Raw genomic sequence first — 18824 nt, 5'->3', positions numbered from 1 at the left:
TAAGCAACATTGATAGTGGTCAGTACTCGAATGGGTAAATACTTGGCTATGTCCTACACTGTTGGCTGTTTTCCCTTTGCCTTATGGTAAAAGGGAGGAGGGATGGTGGCATAAAGTTAGTGTCAACCAGTCTTTGCACCCATGTCCTGGATTAAATTCCAGAACCTCTCCTCAGTCTCTCATGAAGCAAGGGCACATGGTACAGTTGATGGTGATCCATCCATCAGATGGGGATGTTAAGTTCAGCAGCCCTCTTGGTGCTATTCGAGAGGAGTAGGCTATCTGCCAGCACTGGGTTTCACCCTCTGCCTTTTCTCATCATCATCCAACACAAATAGTGCAGTCACCTGCACTTACCAGATATACTTATGTGCACAATTCTCTCACTTTGTGAAGGAAAGGTGCCATTGTATGTGTGGGACAGAAAAATTTGTCCATTATGGCAGCTGAAGCCACCTTCAGGGTCTTCCAGCCAACGGTACCATACTGCTTCACTTTTTTAATCATTGCATTTGCAAGTCAGCAGCTATACAGATTTAGGTTTTCCATGGTTACCCTAAATTTCTTGAAGGCAAATGATGAGATGGTTGATTTCCTACCACATCCTTCCTTAGTCTGAGCTCCTCTTCTGCCTCGAATGGCCTCATTATCGATAAGATCTTACACCTTAATCTTCTTTCCTACCTTTCTTCCGTCCCTCCTTCTGTCCTTCCTTCCTTCCTTCCTTCCTTCCTTCCTTCCTTCTCTATTTTCCATTTGATATACTGTAATGACAGTGATGTCTTTTGACACATCAGTCATGTTGTATTTATTGTGCTAAGTGTCCATTGTCCTTAAGCTGTACTTCTGCATTCATCAAAGGATAGTCTGTCTGTTACGTCATCATAGTTAATACAAGATGGTATGTGAAACCCTAATCTTCCTTTAATTCAGGGTATTTGTAAATTATTGGACAATTTCATAATGATTTATATATCCACTGAAAATGAACTTGCATGTATGTGACTTAAAGCAAATTATAGTGCTTGTTTAAGATCGCTGCCAGTTTCCTTCCCCATTCTTTTTCAAATAAAATTTGTTTAATGTCTCTAATATTCTCATCATCAGTGAGGCATGAAACCCTAATCTTCCTCCTTTCTCCCATTCACAGATCTGCAAATGCAGTTTCCTTCTGTGAAGCCCTATCAAATGTCCATGAACACTTGAAGAACTCTCATAATCAATGGTGTATGTGTGAGTGTCTCAATCCCTACATTGCAAAAAGTGGCAGAAAATAGTTTAGTTCACAGAAACTGAGAACTGAGTGAACAAGGTAGAAAGAAGTTTATTTGTGAAAAGGGTAGATTGCTACTCACTGTAAAGATGACACATTGAGTTGCAGACAGGCACAACAAAAAGACTATTACACATCAGTGGTTCCACCCACATATCCGTCCATATTAAACCCACTAACCACACCTCCCTTTTGATAGCTGCCTTCCCTTCCACACAAAAAAATCTCTCCTCTGCAGTCTGGCCACCCAGTCCCAACCCCTTGCCACAGGGATCATATCCCTGTGGAAGACCCATGTTCAAGACCTGCCCAATCAACTCTCCCAGCACTTCCTATTCCAGTCCTATCACAGGCTTGTCCTACCCCATCAGAGGCTGGACCACCTGTGGAAGCAGCCATGTCATACACCAGCTCTGCTGTAATCATTACTCAGCTTTTTACATTGGCATGACCAGCTGTCCACCAGGATGTACAACCACTACCAAACTGTGGCCAAGAGTAGAGTGGACCACCCTGTGGCACAACATGTAGCTGAACATAACAGGTTTGATTTCAATGGCCGCTCCACAACCCTGGCCATCTGGATCTTCCACTTTTACCACCACTTATCTGAACAGTGTGGATTGGAGTTATACTTGCAACACATTCTCTGCACTCAAAATCAGCCCAGCCTCAACCTATGGTAACCTACTGTAACCCATATCTTCCACCCAACAGTTTCTGCCCCCACCCTCTCCACTCGATCTATCACCCCCCTCCCAATTAACGTCCCTTCACTCTCATTGTGCACCGCTCTCTGTCAATGCACCCACCAGACTTTCCACCTCTCTGCTCCTCTGCTTTACCACTCCCTGTTTCCCTCTTCCCTCCCCCATAGCCTCCTGACACTGTGCCCAACGGCCTTGTTTTGCCACCACCTAGTCCCAGCATGCTCCAACAGGCAGTGCCCACTTCTCTCCCTCCACACCTGTACCCTGCTATCCCTCCCCTCTTCCACTCCATTCCAGATTGCTGCTTTAGTTTGACACAGTTGAATTCTGGCCAGAGATAGCAGTCGTGTGTGAATGGGGTGTGCTTGCTTGTGAGAATGTGTGTGTTTCCTTTCTGAAGAAGGCTTTGGCTGAAAGCTCAACTTACAGCTGTCTTTCTGTTGTGCCTGTCTGCAATTCAGTGTTTCATCTGTACGATGTGTAGCAATGTGTGTTTTTCATAATATTGTTGATATTTTACCTGGACTTTCCATTGTAAGAAGCTTATTTGTGATATGTATGACCTGTAGTGCTCCACCTCTTACCTCACCCACACCCTTTAGGACTGATATAAGAGGCAGTGACAACATAGTGCTATGTATGTGACAGAAAGCAGTCAAATGTGTCTCATTGTATGGAAAAATTCCAGGAGAAGTTTTGTAGCCAGACCACGCACTTTATCACTGGCATATGTCTACACCTCTGTGGCTTTTCAGATCATTGAACCTCTCACCAACAGAGCATGCCACCTGTAGCAGTATCATAGTGTATAGGATGTAGAGGTCTAATGAATATTGTGCAAGTTATCATCTATAATCGGTGTAGGTTGATGACTACCCAGACCAGATCGTGTATCTAACTTAATGGCAACCTGCACATTTTGAGAGCATGTCTGGATATGTGCAGCTTTCCTGCAGTAAAATGTTATCTTCCTCTGATATTGTAATTGTTTACTTTTATCCACAGTGCTGCACGCTCTATGAGGATTCTAGTAAAAGACAATTCCATTTCTCACCCTGGCTGTTATATAATGGCTGTCATTTGTACCATGATGAGCTGATTTTGCTGTTTGCCATTGTACTCCTATACTTGTAAATTTACACTTCCACCCCTTGTGGGTGTATAAAAATGTTTGTCTGACATTTTAATTTCTAGCAATTCCACATTCCCTTTCTGGTTAAACTATTTTATTTCTAGAAATTAGTGGTCTTTACAGGTAATTCATATTGTAATTTTGACATCTTGATATTTGTCAATGATTTCTGTCATTTAATTGCACTTGGTTTTTCTTCTCATCTTTTTTGAAAGAAATTCTCGTTCACATCATTTTTTCCAGGGTTTGCTCCTTCAGTGGTGGATACTTCTGTTCTGAATGTCATGTAGGCGAAGAATGGATCATTCCAGCGAGGGTAATACATAATTGGGATTTTCGAAGATATCCTGTTTCTGTAAAATCTGCTGCATTCTTGGCTGATGTGCAGCATCATCCTCTTTTGGATCTGAAAGTTCTGAATCCACGGCTGTATTTGGCAATAGAAGAAATGACTCAGCTTCAGGTGAGCAAGTTCTCTCATTCTGGTTCCATAATCATATTACCTATTGCAATATTGTAACTGTCCAATAGTGGCTCAAGTGTAGCTTCTCTTTGTGAAAAACATCATTGTATGGGTTCAGTTTTGAAAGTACAGTGCACAATTCCTGTTACATACACTGATGAGCCAAAACATTACAACAACTGACTACAGCAAGATTGAATGCTGTCTGGTGGTATTGCAGGAATTTAACATGGTAATATAAGTATATAAGCAGAGTAGAGAAGAATTGGGGTATCAGAATCATTCTGGTGACAATACAGGCTGCAATAGGGGAAATCCACTGACATAAGTGACTTTGACAGAGAAACCTGGGAACGTGCATCTCAAAAACAGTGAAGCTGTTTGTGTGCTACTGCCATGAGCATCTTATGGAAACTCATTGAAATAATTAGGCAATAAGCTTTTAGAAGTCCATGCCTAATCACAGAATGTTGAAGTCTGAGGCTTACCCACTCTTTAAAGCAGAACAGGTGCTGATGTGTCACAGATCTGATTTGTTTGGTTTTGTTTTGCTTTAGGGCACAAAAAACGACTGGGGTCACATGTGCCCAAGTCAAAACTATAAAACACGAAGACAGAGAGGAGTTATAAAATGATTATATGTCAGTCCCAACTGACGTAATAGAAGACAGCTAAAAACAGGCATGTGGAAAAAGGGCTAAAAACATCACCATACAGAAACGGAGGTCCAAAACTAAAAATTAAGTGGCCTTCGCCATATTGCTTTGGCGGAGAAAAAGTAAAACGCGGCTGACATATCACGTGTCATTTGCTAAAACGGCCAATAACTCAGACTTCAAAGCCAAGCGGGAACATAAACGGTTAAAAAATGGACATTCCACCAGGAAGTGGCAGACAGTTAAAACTTGGGCGCATTGTGTACAAAGTGGTGGGGTAGCGCCCGCAGTCTAGTTAAAATGACCTCCTTCCGATAGGAGGGCTAGGAAGAGGTCATCAAAGCCACTGGGACAGGCTGAATAATCCTGAGATTATACCCAAGAAGGGAGGACCAATGGCGATGCCAAAGGAACAACACCTCCTGAAAGAGGGCAACACAGAGATCATCAGAGGGAATATAGGAAATAGCGGGCTGAGGTATGAGGACTCCAACCTTGACAGCAGCGTCAGCAGCCTCGTTTCCTGGCAGACTGACATGACCAGGAACTCAGAGAAACATCACGTTGGCTCCACAAAGAGTGAGCAAGTGACAGTTTTGCGGGACCCGCTGCACTAAGGGATGGGCAGTGTACAGTGCACATAGACTTTGAAGGGCGCTGAATGAGTCTGAGCAGAGGACACAATTGAAAAGGCTGTGTTGCCGGATGTACTCCTTGGCCTGATACAGGGCGAAGAGCTCGGCTGTAAATACTGAGCAGTGTGCTGGAAGCCAATATTGAAAGACATGGGTGCCAATGACGAAGGAACACCCGAGTCCACAGGCAGTACGAGAGCCATCAGTGTATACAAGGGTGGGTACTATCACGAAGTTCCATGCAAAGGTTGTGAAACTGAAGGCGATATAGCGAGGTTGGAGTAGTGTCCTTAGGAATCGAATGAAGGCCAAGGTTAACATGGGCCACTTCAGGAAGCCAAGGTTGTGAAGGGTTCACACCCACCAGGAAAGGTGCAGGTAGTGTGAAGTTAAGTCGCCGTAGCAAGTGCCAAAAGTGGACTTCCAGGAGATGACAGAGAAGAGGGACGTGCCCCATACTGGCGATCAAAGGAATCATCAAAGAAGAAGGCATAGGATGGGTGGCCACGCATGGCAGACAAACAGCATGCATGCCTGCTGAGGAGAAAGTCACGGCAGTAGGACAGCAGTAGTTCAGCAGCTTCAGCATACAGACGCTCAACCAGGCTAGTGTAAAAGGAGCCCGTGGCCAAACGGATGCCACGATGGTGGATTGTGTTGAGATGGCGTAAGAGAGTTGGATGTGCAGGCTCATAAGCAAAGCACCCCTAGTCTAGTTTCGAACAGACAATGGACCAGTACAAACAGAGGAGGGTGGTTCGATCGGAACCCCAGGAAGTACCATTGAGGACACATAGGATATTGAGGAACCGCGTACAGCGGGCTGCCAGGTAAGACATATGGGAGGATCAAGAGAGTTTCCTATCAAGAATGAGCCCCAAGAATTTCGTAGTTTCAATGAACAGAAGGGCAACTGGCCTAAGATGTAAAGATGGTGGGAGAAACCAATTGCGTCACCAGAAATTCATATAGATGGTTTTGTCAGTGGGAAATCGCAGATCTGATGACAGACTACAGTGCTGGAGCAGGCACAAGTGTTTCACAGTGCATTTGTCAGTGCACATTGTTGAATAGGGAACTTCTCAACAGACATTCCCTACATGTACCCATTTTGACCTAATGACATTGGCAATTATGGTGTCAGTGGGCATGGGATCATTGAGACTGGACCATGAACCAATGAAAAATGTTACCTGGTTGGATGAATCACATTTCTTGTTACACCAGAGTGATGGTCATGTCCAGATACAGATACAGGTGAGAGAATGCTTTAAACATGCCCAAACATACCCTGTGCCACAGACACAGGTTGATGGGGGCAGTTCTATGCTATGAGGTGCACTCATATGGGCTTCCATGGGACCTATGGTAGTAATTGAAGGCACCCTGACAGCTGTGAACTACATGAATATTATTGTGGCCCAGCACATTCCTTTATTCTTGTTGCCTTCCCTGAGAGTGATGGCATCTTCCAGCAGGGTAACTGTCTGTGTCACAAGGCCAGAGTCTTGCTACAGAGTTTTGAGGAGCATGTTGATGTTTTGGCCATCAAATTTGCCTGAACACATCTGGGATGCTATCAGGTGTCAGTTCAACGTACACAAACCATAAGCCTGAAATTTACAAAATTTGTGTGTAGATATCTGATGCCACATACATTCAGAGAATCCATGCCATGTGTGATCACTGGTGTATTGCTTTCCAGAAGTGCACAAACGCACCGTAAAGCAAGTGGCTATAATGTTTTGACTCGTCATTGTGGATAACTACTGTCATGTGGAAATGCAAGTGCCAGAAAGTACACATCAGCCTACTGTGTTGTTTTTGTAGCCAAGAGGCAAAAACATTTGACTCATGCACAGATACACTTTAAGTAGTGGTTCAGTAATCTGTCTGCTATTCAGCATCTTACTTGTTATTCATAAGCAAATGAAGGCCAAGCACATGTGGTAAGCTCAAAAACTCTTTTTACTGTCCTATGAATCAAATCAACACAAGCACTCCAATTAACATTGAAGACAGACTCTTTTATGATGAGTCTCAGCATTCATAACACTGATTTTAGTGAGATATTGTTTGATACAAGTCTTAATTTTGAGTGGGTCCAATTTGTATTATATCACTATTGCAGTTGCACATTTATGGTTCTGTTGTCTCCTTCTTTGTGAATTCTGCATTTCGTTATAGGCCTACATATCTGAAGTCATTCATCACCGAACAAAGTTAATTGTCTGTACTTTTGAAAACCTATGATCAAAGACTGTGAACTGGATAGTTTCAACTTTCTCAGAATCACTGTCAACTGTTGACAACAAATCATAGGTAGTCAATTAATCAGCTTTATCCAGTATCCCCAAAAGAAGCTTTCAGTGTCATCAACTCCTAGTTTTGTTCAATTGGTTATGATGAAATCAGTAGTAAAATAATTAAATATTGTTTAGTTCAACTTAGTAATATATTGAGTTACTCGTGTAATGAATCTTTTTGTGGTGAAACTTTCCCAGAGAGACTTAAATGTGCTGTTATCAAGCAGTTTTACAAGAAAGGAGGCAACATGTTAGTGATGAATTACAGTCCCATCTCATTACTGTTAGTATTTTCAAAAATGCTCAAGATACTAATGCACCAGTGGTCACCCATTTGGAGCGAGTAAGGATAAGTTATCTAGAGATTTTCTTTTTGAACTCACTTCTGTGCTCTGAGTTCCCTGCTGCTGAGTCCACTCCCACCTCGTCCACCATTTTAGCACATGATGCGTGGTTCCCACAGGGAGGTTGCTGAAATGAACTTATACCTTGGCAGAGCTTTGGTCACAAACCTCGACCAATAGGAAAATGGGAGGAGATCATGTGAGGCATAAGGAGATCATATGAGGCATCAGATTTTATGAGAGGAATGTAGGTTCCAGAATTGGCTTTCTCTCTGCCAGCTTACGCCGACCTGAGAATATGCATCTTTTCCTTGTTCCACTATAACCTAGTTAGAATGTTCCCTCCAAGACAATGGCTGGCTGACCACATTCCCTAGGTGCTAGAGCAACTGCATCCACATGGCAGAACCATGTCAGCAGCGCTCGCTGTCCATCACTTTCTTTGCACACGTTGGCATGCGGCCAGCAGTTTCAGCAGTTTGTATCAAGTGGCTTGGAAAAAAAAGGTACATTCATTTAATACATGACAAAGAATTGGACCAATAAATGTCATTGGATTTCAAATTTATCTATTATTGATAAGACTTTTTTTTTTCGCAGATGACAAATAAATGTTTTTATTTGTGTAAGTGAATAATGTTTTGAATAATATTTGTTATTCACAAATAATTAATAATATTTTTTATCACAAATAATTAATAATATTTTTTATCTATATTCATTATACATCATTAAAATAAATTTTGCCCAACTCTGATGGTAAGCAAAGTGCATGACGCATGCGCACACTGCAGATTCTCAGCCTATGTGCGAGTGAATGCATGCGCGCGCCTTCCGCTTGAAGAAAGCATATATCTTGCAAATTAAGTCTCACCAGTGGAATGTATCACTTACTGCGAACATCAGTGATGACAGCTTGCAACAAATGGAACAAAAATTCACTATATGATTTGCTACGATAGCATTTCATGCTCACATTAGCTACGGCATTCACAGCAGAGTGATCAGAACACTACTGAACACTTGTTGGCCATCGGAGAATGCATAATGTAAGTGCGCAGAACAAGCCTAAACTCGACCACTCCAACTATACGTGTGGCAGCATCGGTAAACTTTGGCAGCTTCCACAAAGTGTACTCGCTCTCTCTCTCTCTCTCTCTCGTGCACCGTAGCCATGTGAACACCACGTAGATTTGGCACATGCTTGCAGTGCTCTATAAGTGTGCCCATTGTTCAAATGTGTGTGAAATCTTATGGGACTTAACTGCTAAGGTCATGAGTCCCTAAGCTTACACACTACTTAACCTAAATTATCCTAAAGACAAACACACACACCCATGTCCAAGGGAGGACTCGAACCTCCGCCGGGACCAGCCGCACATTCCATGACTGAAGCGCCTTAGACCGCTCGGCTAATCCCGCGTGGCTGCCCATTGTTACCCGTATCATGTATTACATGGTCTGTAGCTTGCCAGTGTGCCTCTTCTTATTTAAAAATACCCCCTTTGTTGCCCACTCCTAATGCTGACTCCTCAGGCACCTGAATGATGATGTATAATAAACTTTATACATATTTAGTACAGAAAAACATACTTATTACCAAACAATTTATTTCAAAAAGAACTGTCAACTGACATATTGACATACGATATACTGTAATCAGTAAATCAGAAATTACTACCATTGAGAATATTTTGTGACTTGGCTGAGACTTGCGTGTGTGAACCGTAATATTGTAATGCGAAAGTTAAAATATTACAGAATAATAAGCACAACAGGTTCATGGTTTTTATGTTATCTGAATGACAGAAGGCAATATTTGTCAGTTCCATGTCAGGCGCATAACAACGGGCACTTGGAGTTTAGAGAAATCAGATGTGGTGTTCCTTAAGGTTCTATTTTGGGTCTTCTGCCATTTCAACAAGCAAAATTTATACCTTTTGCACACAATACAAGCATAAGAATAAAAAATAGTACCGGTCTCTTTATAGAAAAGGCAATTAATGAATTATTCAGAAACATCATCAGATACTTTCAAGACAAATTAATTATCATTGAATTTTGACAAGATTAGTACATAAAGTTCAAGAGTCTCACAGAACTCTGGAAGCTGTAAAGGTAGGTTTCCAAATACAAGAAGTAGAAAGTGTTACGTTTTTGGGACAACAGGTAGATCACAAACTCAATTGTTGTGTGAATCTCCTTTGTTCAGCTATGTTTGTGGTACACATGATCACCACTATAGGAGATTTAAAAATGAAGCAGCTAGTTTATTCTCCTTATTTCCATTAACTAACAAGTTATAGAATCATTTTCTTGGAAAATTCAAGTTACAGGTATTATATTTTCAAAAAACAGAAGTGTATTGTAAGAATTATATGTGGTGTTAACTCAGAAACATCCTGCTGAGACTGGTTATTTGGACATCACATGGTAGAGGCGGTACATACACCAGATCTTTAATGTGGCCCCACAGAAACTCTTAAATTTAATATTTTAGTTTAATACAGCGTGTATATAAAGTCTGGGAACGCTTTCAATTATTTACTGCACAAGAACTTAACATTGTACAGGTGTCATACATATTGCTTTTTGAAGAGAAACTCTGATTTTTTTTTTTAATATTACAAACATTCAATATGCAAATTCATATATTCATTTATGTCCTTTGTCATTATCATTATTTCTCTTTCCTTAAATGTTAGAAAGAATTGTGAATATGACATTAGCACCAAAAAGAACCTCTACAAAGACTTCAAGATCTTAATTTAAGTACAGGTACACATGTATTCGATAACCAACCAGAACACATTAAATGTCATGTAGATAAGATAGTGTAATTTAAGACTGAATTAATGAACTTTCTTTTGGGCATTTCCTTTCACTCCATTGAAGAGCGTCTTCACAGAAACTCTTAAATTTAATATTTTAGTTTAATACAGCGTGTACATAAAGTCTGGGAACACTTTCAATTATTTACTGCACAAGAACTTAACATTGTACAGGTGTCATACATATTGCTTTTTGAAGAGAAACTCTGATTTTTTTTTTTTTAATATTACAAACATTCAATATGCAAACCATTAGTGACCTGGCAGACGTTAATATGGTAATCGAATTCTTGCCATACTTGTCCCAGCATGGCATCATCGACTGTGACAGTCACTTCCTGTATTCTCTCCTGTAGCTCTGCTACATCACATGGTAGAGGCGGTACATACACCAGATCTTTAATGTGGCCCCACAGAAAAAAGTCACACGGAATGAGACCTGGTGATCAGGGAGGCCATTTCATGAAACAGCACCTGAACTCGCCATGTTTCTGACTATAATCCGTTCATCATAAGAATGAACCTGATGTAAACAAACACAAATGCAATGATTGGTCAGAAGCTGTGATACACAAACATTGGTATTGTTACGCTCTTGGAAGTAGGTTCTACTTATGTGTTATATATCTTATTACTAAGTTACGTTAAATGAAACTTACAGATATTGAAATGTATTAACAGTCATCAACGTTTTTCTTAATAATGCTTTAGCTATGTAGTTTTTATTTAAAAAATCATGTACAGTCACAGCATCTGCAACGTTGTGCTCTGATTGTTGTACTGTTAATGCACAGTATGAAAATGGCTGAGGCTGCTATCTGTTCCGTAGTGAAACATGCGCATGGAACACGGTTAAAAAGTGTTGAGAAATAGGCTCTTCTTAATGTTTTTCATAAATTTACAGAGATAATTGGCTTTGAAGTTTTTGCAGTGGTGTATATACTGATACTGCAGTTGATAAACATATCCACATTAAATGTTCAGTGCAGTCGGAAGTGGAAAGAAATGTGAACTAAATGCGGTTATTCGTGCATCGGTTCAAATCTCCCCAATTCCTTTCCTCGTTCAGTTTGAAATACCTACATCTTGTAATTATAAAACTCATCATTTTTTTATGAATAATGTACATCTTCTTGTTTCTAATAAACATGAAAAACAATCATTTTCACAGCATCGAGCACATCACACAAATGCTGCATTTTTGCATTTGCTATTGTACCATTACAATATGAACCCGACAGAACTGATCTGGAGCCAGGCTGTGGGATTGGGCCCGAGAAGTAACAAGACTGTTAAGCTGCCAAACATGCTGGAACTAACACACGCAGCTTTTTCACACCTCACTGCCGAATGCTGGTGGGTATAGAGCGGCTTATCATAAATGAAGAAGAGAAAATGCTGTGCCTGGTTGGCTTCGTGGATTCTGTTGTTGATAGGCTCTTTATCAACATAGCAGGTGACACTTCCAGAACTCAGATGTATTTCTTGGATTCTGATAAGGAAGGAGCTAAGAGATTACCAGATGACTGACCGTAAGTAATACCTTCAGTGGCTTCAATATTTAACTATATGGTGAAATCCTTCAGTACTCTCTTACGTTACACACAGCTTATGTAGAAAAAATTACCCTGTGGTTAAGTCAGGAATTTTCATCATCCTTGTTTATAATTACAATAGTACGTTAGCTAAAAACAATAATGTGTAGTGGTTTTCGTCTAGTTGTCTAAGGAGCGTATTGTGGGAGATATGCAGTGTATTATTTCATTCTGCTTAAAAATTAAATGACATCCAATGCTGTATTGCTCCTCTGCTCGTCTCTTTCTATGTATGCACTACAGTGGACCACATCACTGCAGGCTAGCTGTACCAGCTTACAGGCCAGTGCTGTCCAAGTTAAATGCACTGGTAAAGCTGTTGTCCTGTATTATTGCTAAGTCGATGTGCCCGTAACCCACAGCAAAAAACGTACCCTTATTATTGTTCTTGACAGTACTTGAGACGGCTTGGCTTTAATCCCATGTGAAATGGAAATCCAATGAGGTTCCAGCAAATGCGTAAGAATACATAGTGCAATGTTCACATCAGGTTTATTCTTATAATGAATGGATTATAGCACTGACTATTAGCAAGTTAACAATCTATGCTGTGGCGGTAGACATGAAAAAAAGAAAAAATTCAGGGTTTTTCTTCAAAATGACATATGTATGATATCTGTACAGTGTTTGGTTCTTGTGCAATAAATAATTGAAAATGTTCCCGGACTTTATGTGCACCCTGTATATAATTAGAATTAGTGCTGTAATACAGTAATGTAACATTATTTCACTGTTTTGCACTTAAATTAAATGTATATCTTTGACTTCTTTCCACATCCCAGAGAGCACTCTCCATGAAATACAACTCATTTAATGTAATGTAACTGAAAACTAAACTATCTCAATGTATGACATAATCATAATGTATTACAGACTCTACGAATACAGCTAAATCTTCTTCGTGCATACCTGTTTACATGCAGGGAGCCTGTCATTGAAGATCTTCAGAAACATGTTTGGCCAAGAGAATATTTATATGAACATGTTCATCTCTACGCTGTTTCGGTAAGTGTCTTAGTTAACTTTATGTTGTATAAAATTCTCATGTCCTATCATGTCCTAGGTATGTCAAGGCAAAGTCAGAACTGAAATCTCAGATCACTTGTGTTGTTGTATATATCTTCTGTATATATATGTTGGGCTTTTAGTGATTGGGGCTGAATGAGGTAGTTTACCATTACAACACTGGATGTACCACCTACAGGAATATTAAAGAGGCTGTTAGAGAAAAAGAGAAAACCAGTAATAAGAAAAGAAGTGGAAGCTGAAAAGTGGAAGGAATATATAGAGAGGCTGTACAACAGGAACGAAGGGAATATTATAGACAGTGAAGAGGAAGTAGATGAAGGTGAGATGGGAGATGTGATACTGTGAACAGAAGTTGGTAGAGCGCTGACAAACCTAGCCCAAAACAAGGTCCCTGGAGTAGATGAAGTTCCCTCAGAACTGCTGACATCCTTGGAAGAACTAGCCATGACTAAACTATTATACCTGGTGTGCAAGATATATGAAACAGGTGAAATACCCTCAGAATTCAAGAAGAATGTAATAATTCTGGTTTCAAAGATATCAGATGCTGGCAGGTGTGAATATTACAGGACTATCACTTTAATAAGTCATGGTTGCAAAATACTGACACAAGTTATTTACAACAGAATGGAATAAGTGGTAGAAGCTGACCTCAAGGAAGATCAGTTTGTGTTCCAGAGAAATGTTGGAACATGTGAGGCAATACTGACCCTAAGACTTATCTTAGAAGACAAGTTAAGGAGAGCCAAACCTACATTTATAGCATTTGTAGATTTGGAAAAACATTTTGACAATGTTAGCCAGAATACACGCTTTAAATTTCTGAAGGTAGCAGGAGTAAAATATAGGAAACGAAAGTTTATTTACAACTCATAAAGAAACTGGAAGGCAGTTGTAAGAGTCAAAGGACATGAAAGGGAAGCAGTGGTTGAGAAAGGAATTTTTCAATCTTTACATTGAGCAAGCTGTAAAGAAGAGCAAGGAGAAATTTGGGAAGGGCTTTAAAGGGAGAAGAAATAAAAACTTTGTGTTTTGTCAATGACATCATTGTAATTCTGAATTCTGTCAGAGAAAGCAAAGGACTTGGAAGTGCTGTTGAATTGAATGGACCGTGTCTTGAAAGGAGGATATAAGATGAACATTAAAAAAAAAGAGGTAATGAAATGTAGTTGAGCTGATGGAATAAGGTTAGAAAACAAGGCACTGAAAGAAGTAGATAAATTTTGTTGTTTTGATGCTTTCCCTTGGATTCTGTGGTGCGGCCCACAAAGAGAGCATCACTTGCAACGCCACCTGTTTGGTAGCACACAGAGAGCAGGCCGTGACAAGATATACAAGTTCACCATAAATGCCAGGCCAAAACACAGCTTGGTACGTGAGAACCTCGAATGTCCCTGTTGTAGGAGCTGAAGTACATTCTGCCATAGGGTGGTTGGGATCACAACTCTAGGCAACAGCCTCTTTGTAGCTAAGAGAACAACACCACCAAACACTGGAAGGCAGTGATGGAGTGCAAAATAGTTATGCAAAGGATCAGAAGCCTTTCCTGGAATCATGTCCAGCCAACCATTCTGAATATGAACAATATGACTCAAAACCAAGTCAGCAATGACAGCGTTCCCTTGTGCTGTATGTTGCACCTCAACATCTAAGTGAAAACAAAGGAGTTCATCCTGATGAAAAGTAGGATCAGGCCCTATCAGAAGCCAGGACTGTTCATCCTCAGAGGCATATTGCATGGTAGGCCGAAAAGTTTCATAGTTTTAGTGAGACAAAGCAGAGTGAGTGAACAACAAAACTGAGGACTTGTGGTCAGTAATGAGGTGAAATTTTTTGAGGATATAGACTAAAGCAAGTGCTTCCTTTCCAGCTTGGGAGTAGCGCTACTGAGTGGAGCGGAGCATTTTTGATTCATAAGCTATCGGATGTTCGGAAACATCCTTACCCCGATGTGCAAGAACAGCCCCAAGGCCATACTGAGAAGTGTCTGTTGCCAAAATGAGGTGGTGGCCAGGATCGAAAGTAGCCAAATAAGGATCAAAATGTAATTTAGATTTCAAAAGTGTGGACGCACACTCGCAGGCCAGCATACGCTGAAAAGAAAAGTTCTGGTGGAGCAGCTCATGGAGGGAATCAGCAGATGCTGCCATACCTAGAATAAATTTGTGATAGTAAGCAATTTATCTAAAAATGCATGAAGTTCTTTGACATTTGTAGGGCAAGGCAGAGTTGTGACCGCAACAACATGATGACATAAATCACGAGAAACCTCAAATCCAAAATACACTATGGATGGCTGAAAAAAGTGTGACTTGGCCAAGTTGCATTTCAACCTTGCAGTACGTAAGACTGTGAACAAGGTGCTTAAGTTACGTGAATGCTCTCCTGTGGAAGGAACCGTCAGTATGGTGTGATTGAGATAGTCGATACAGCCTGGAACAAACATCGACAGTAGTTACAAAAAACGCCGAAAAATCGCTGGGGCACTAGGCATATCAAACAGGAGGCACTGACATTCGTACAACCCAAAGGGCATGTTAATCACAAAGAGCCATTTAGTATCCCCAACCAATGCAACCTGTAAATAGGCTTCAGTTAAATCAGTTTTGAAGGAGAACTGGCCCCCAGTGAGTTTAGCCAATCATGTGGACGGGGCAAAGAGTAGGTATCAATGATAGATTGAGAATTAACTGAAACTTTAAAGTCGCCTCAGAGCCAAAGCAGACCAGTCAGGTTTCTACCAATTCTTTTAAAGGTAATAAATTTCAGATTGTCGATTGTGGAAGTCGATCGTGTGGCCTTCCAAAAACTGAAATAGCATTTATGGCACTTGTCTCATCAGGCTCTTGCCTTTGCCTTGTCTTTTTCAAAAAATCAAAAATGAATATTGTCAATACACAGAATTGTAAGGCAGAACCATCATATGGATATAATAAAAGGGTTTGAGTATGAGTCAGTCATATCACAGAACTTAAGAACAGTTCTTTCTAAGAAAAGAAATGAGATATGATTTGAGTGATTGTAAATGGTAGATGTGTCAAGTTCGTGGAAAAAAAAGGCTCAGAAGCAATGCAATGTGCCTCAGGTTGTAGCTGGATTTCATCATAAGTTTCCAGGGCATACAAAAGATAAGAATTTTTTAAAGACAGTGTGATTTTATCAATATGTTTACCTCATAAACATTGTACATAGAAGTGTTATTCATTGTATTATAAAAGTCTGTGCCAAAATTAGGGGCTGAGGGGTGCCTGTTCTTCTTTTCCTACTGAGCCAATTGATTCACACAACACTTCTCTTGTATGTAATAGAACCGAACTGTGGTTAACAGAGAGAGAAAAATGAAACTTAAAAAATAAGAGTCATCTTCTGTTCATTCTCTCAGCATTCCTCAAAGATTGTTGTTGTTGTGGTCTTCAGTCCTGAGACTGGTTTGATGCAGCTCTCCATGCTACTCTATCCTGTGCAAGCTTCTTCATCTCCCAGTACCTACTGCAACCTACATCCTTCTGAATCTGCTTAGTGTATTCATCTCTTGGTCTCCCCCTACGATTTTTACCCTCCGTGCTGCCCTCCAATACTAAATTGGTGATCCCTTGATGCCTCAGAACATGTCCTACCAACCGATCCCTTCTTCTGGTTAAGTTGTGCCACAAACTCCTCTTCTCCCCAATCCTATTCAGTACCTCCTCATTAGTTATGTGATCTACCCATCTAATCTTCAGCATTCTTCTGTAGCACCACATTTCGAAAGCTTCTATTCCCTTCTTGTCCAAACTATTTACCGTCCATGTTTCACTTCCATACATGGCTACACTCCATACAAATACTTTCAGAAATGACTTCCTGACACTTAAATCTATACTCAATGTTAACAAATTTCTCTTCTTCAGAAACGCTTTCCTTGCCATTGCCAGTCTACATTTTATATCCTCTCTACTTCGACCATCATCAGTTATTTTGCTCCCCAAATAGCAAAACTCCTTTACTACTTTAAGTGTCTCATTTCCTAATCTAATTCCCTCAGCATCACCCGATTTAATTTGACTACATTCCATTATCTTCGTTTTGCTTTTGTTGATGTTCATCTTATATCCTCCCTTCAAGACACTGTCCATTCCGTTCAACTGCTCTTCCAAGTCCTTTGCTGTCTCTGACAGGATTACAATGTCATCGGCGAACCTCAAAGTTTTTATTTCTTCTCCATGGATTTTAATACCTACTCCGAATTTTTCTTTTGTTTCCTTTACTGCTTGCTCAATATACAGATTGAATACATCGGGGAGAGGCTACAATCCTGTCTTACACCCTTCCCAACCACTGCTTCCCTTTCATGTCCCTCGACTCTTATAACTGCCATCTGGTTTCTGTACACATTGTAAATAGCCTTTCGCTCCCTGTACTTTACCCCTGCCACCTTCAGAATTTGAAAGAGAGTATTCCAGTCAACATTGTCAAAAGCTTTCTCTAAGTCTACAAATGCTAGAAACGTAGGTTTGCCTTTCCTTAATCTTTCTTCTAAGATAAGTCGTAAGGTCAGTATTGCCTCACGTGTTCCAGAATTTCTACGGAATCCAAACTGATCTTCCCCAAGGTCGGCTTCTACTAGTTTTTCCATTCATTTGTAAAGAATTCGTGTTAGTATTTTGCAGCTGTGGCTTATTAAACTGATTGTTCGGTAATTCTCACATCTGTCAACACCTGCTTTCTTTGGGATTGGAATTATTATATTCTTCTTGAAGTCTGAGGGTATTTTGCCTGTTTCATACATCTTGCTCACCAGATGGTAGAGTTTTGTCAGGACTGGCTCTCCCAAGGCCGTCAGTAGTTCCAATGGAATGTTGTCTACTCCGGGGGCCTTGTTTCAACTCAGGTCTTTCAGTGCTCTGTCAAACTCTTCACGCAGTATCGTATCTCCCATTTCATCTTCATCTACATCCTGTTCCATTTCCATAATATTGTCCTCAAGTACATCGCCCTTGTATAGACCCTCTATATACTCCTTCCACCTTTCTGCTTTCCCTTCTTTGCTTAGAACTGGGTTTCCATCTTAGCTCTTGATGTTCATACAAGTGGTTCTCTTATCTCCAAAGGTCCTCAAAGGATCATTCCAAAATTTGACTGTGCGTTCACTGACACTTTACAGCAAGGAAGGTTGTGTGCCTGGGAAGCTGCATGTGAAATTACCATGTTCCACAGCAGTATCACTTGAAAATTCGACCACTATTCTGAGAGAGAAAACATTGAAGATTTTCCTAATATTCATCACCACAGTCAACAAAACCAGATGATTTATATATTTATTTATTTATCAGCTATTAGATGTAATTAATTGACGTGTAAAGTGAGGCATCTTTTGATATGAGCATTATATCTTCCATAAATGAATATTTCGATTACTGGAAGTTTGACATAAATGAAAAGAAAGAAAGAAGTTTAACAGAAAAATTGTACAATGTTCATCAAGAACAACAATAGGCCCAGTACTCTTCCCTGTGGTTTCCCTATTTGATCTTCTTTGTGCCTGAGAATTATTTCTTACTACTTACATCTAATATTTCTACTTTCAGGCAACTGTCTGTCAAATAATATGTAGTCAGTTTGTGCGCATTACCTCAAACCCATAAAACTGTACACTTTCTATATGTATCTCATGATTTGTTTATAAATGCCATAACAGTCTCTGAACACAAGTACTTGTTTTTTCAATTAACGGCTTTGATCATTTTGATGGTCTTCAGTTTGATCTAAATACATAAATGTGCATATGTTATTTAAAAAAGTGCATAATCGTTGGCTATCAATGGGAAGAAGCCGTGTCATAATATATATAGAATGGAAAGTTGGCAAAAC

The 18824-nt window shown here is 40.1% G+C and overlaps 1 protein-coding gene across 3 annotated transcripts in view; it reads left to right on the top strand.

Moving 5' to 3' along the window:
• LOC124721537 (run domain Beclin-1-interacting and cysteine-rich domain-containing protein) overlaps window positions 1-18824 on the top strand; it is a 161434-nt gene that overhangs the window by 99608 nt on the left and 43002 nt on the right. For all 3 annotated transcript variants that reach the window (XM_047246564.1, XM_047246565.1, XM_047246566.1), the window contains exons 5-6: window positions 3359-3578; window positions 12819-12950. In XM_047246564.1, coding sequence (XP_047102520.1) covers window positions 3359-3578; window positions 12819-12950 — 352 coding nt within the window. The remainder of the gene's footprint in view (window positions 1-3358; window positions 3579-12818; window positions 12951-18824) is intronic.

Source organism: Schistocerca piceifrons, chromosome X (assembly GCF_021461385.2).
Source record: "Schistocerca piceifrons isolate TAMUIC-IGC-003096 chromosome X, iqSchPice1.1, whole genome shotgun sequence".
NCBI classification, from domain to species: Eukaryota; Metazoa; Arthropoda; class Insecta; order Orthoptera; family Acrididae; genus Schistocerca; species Schistocerca piceifrons.
Note: the sequence above shows the minus strand (reverse complement) of the source record. Positions and strands in the feature narration are given on the sequence as shown.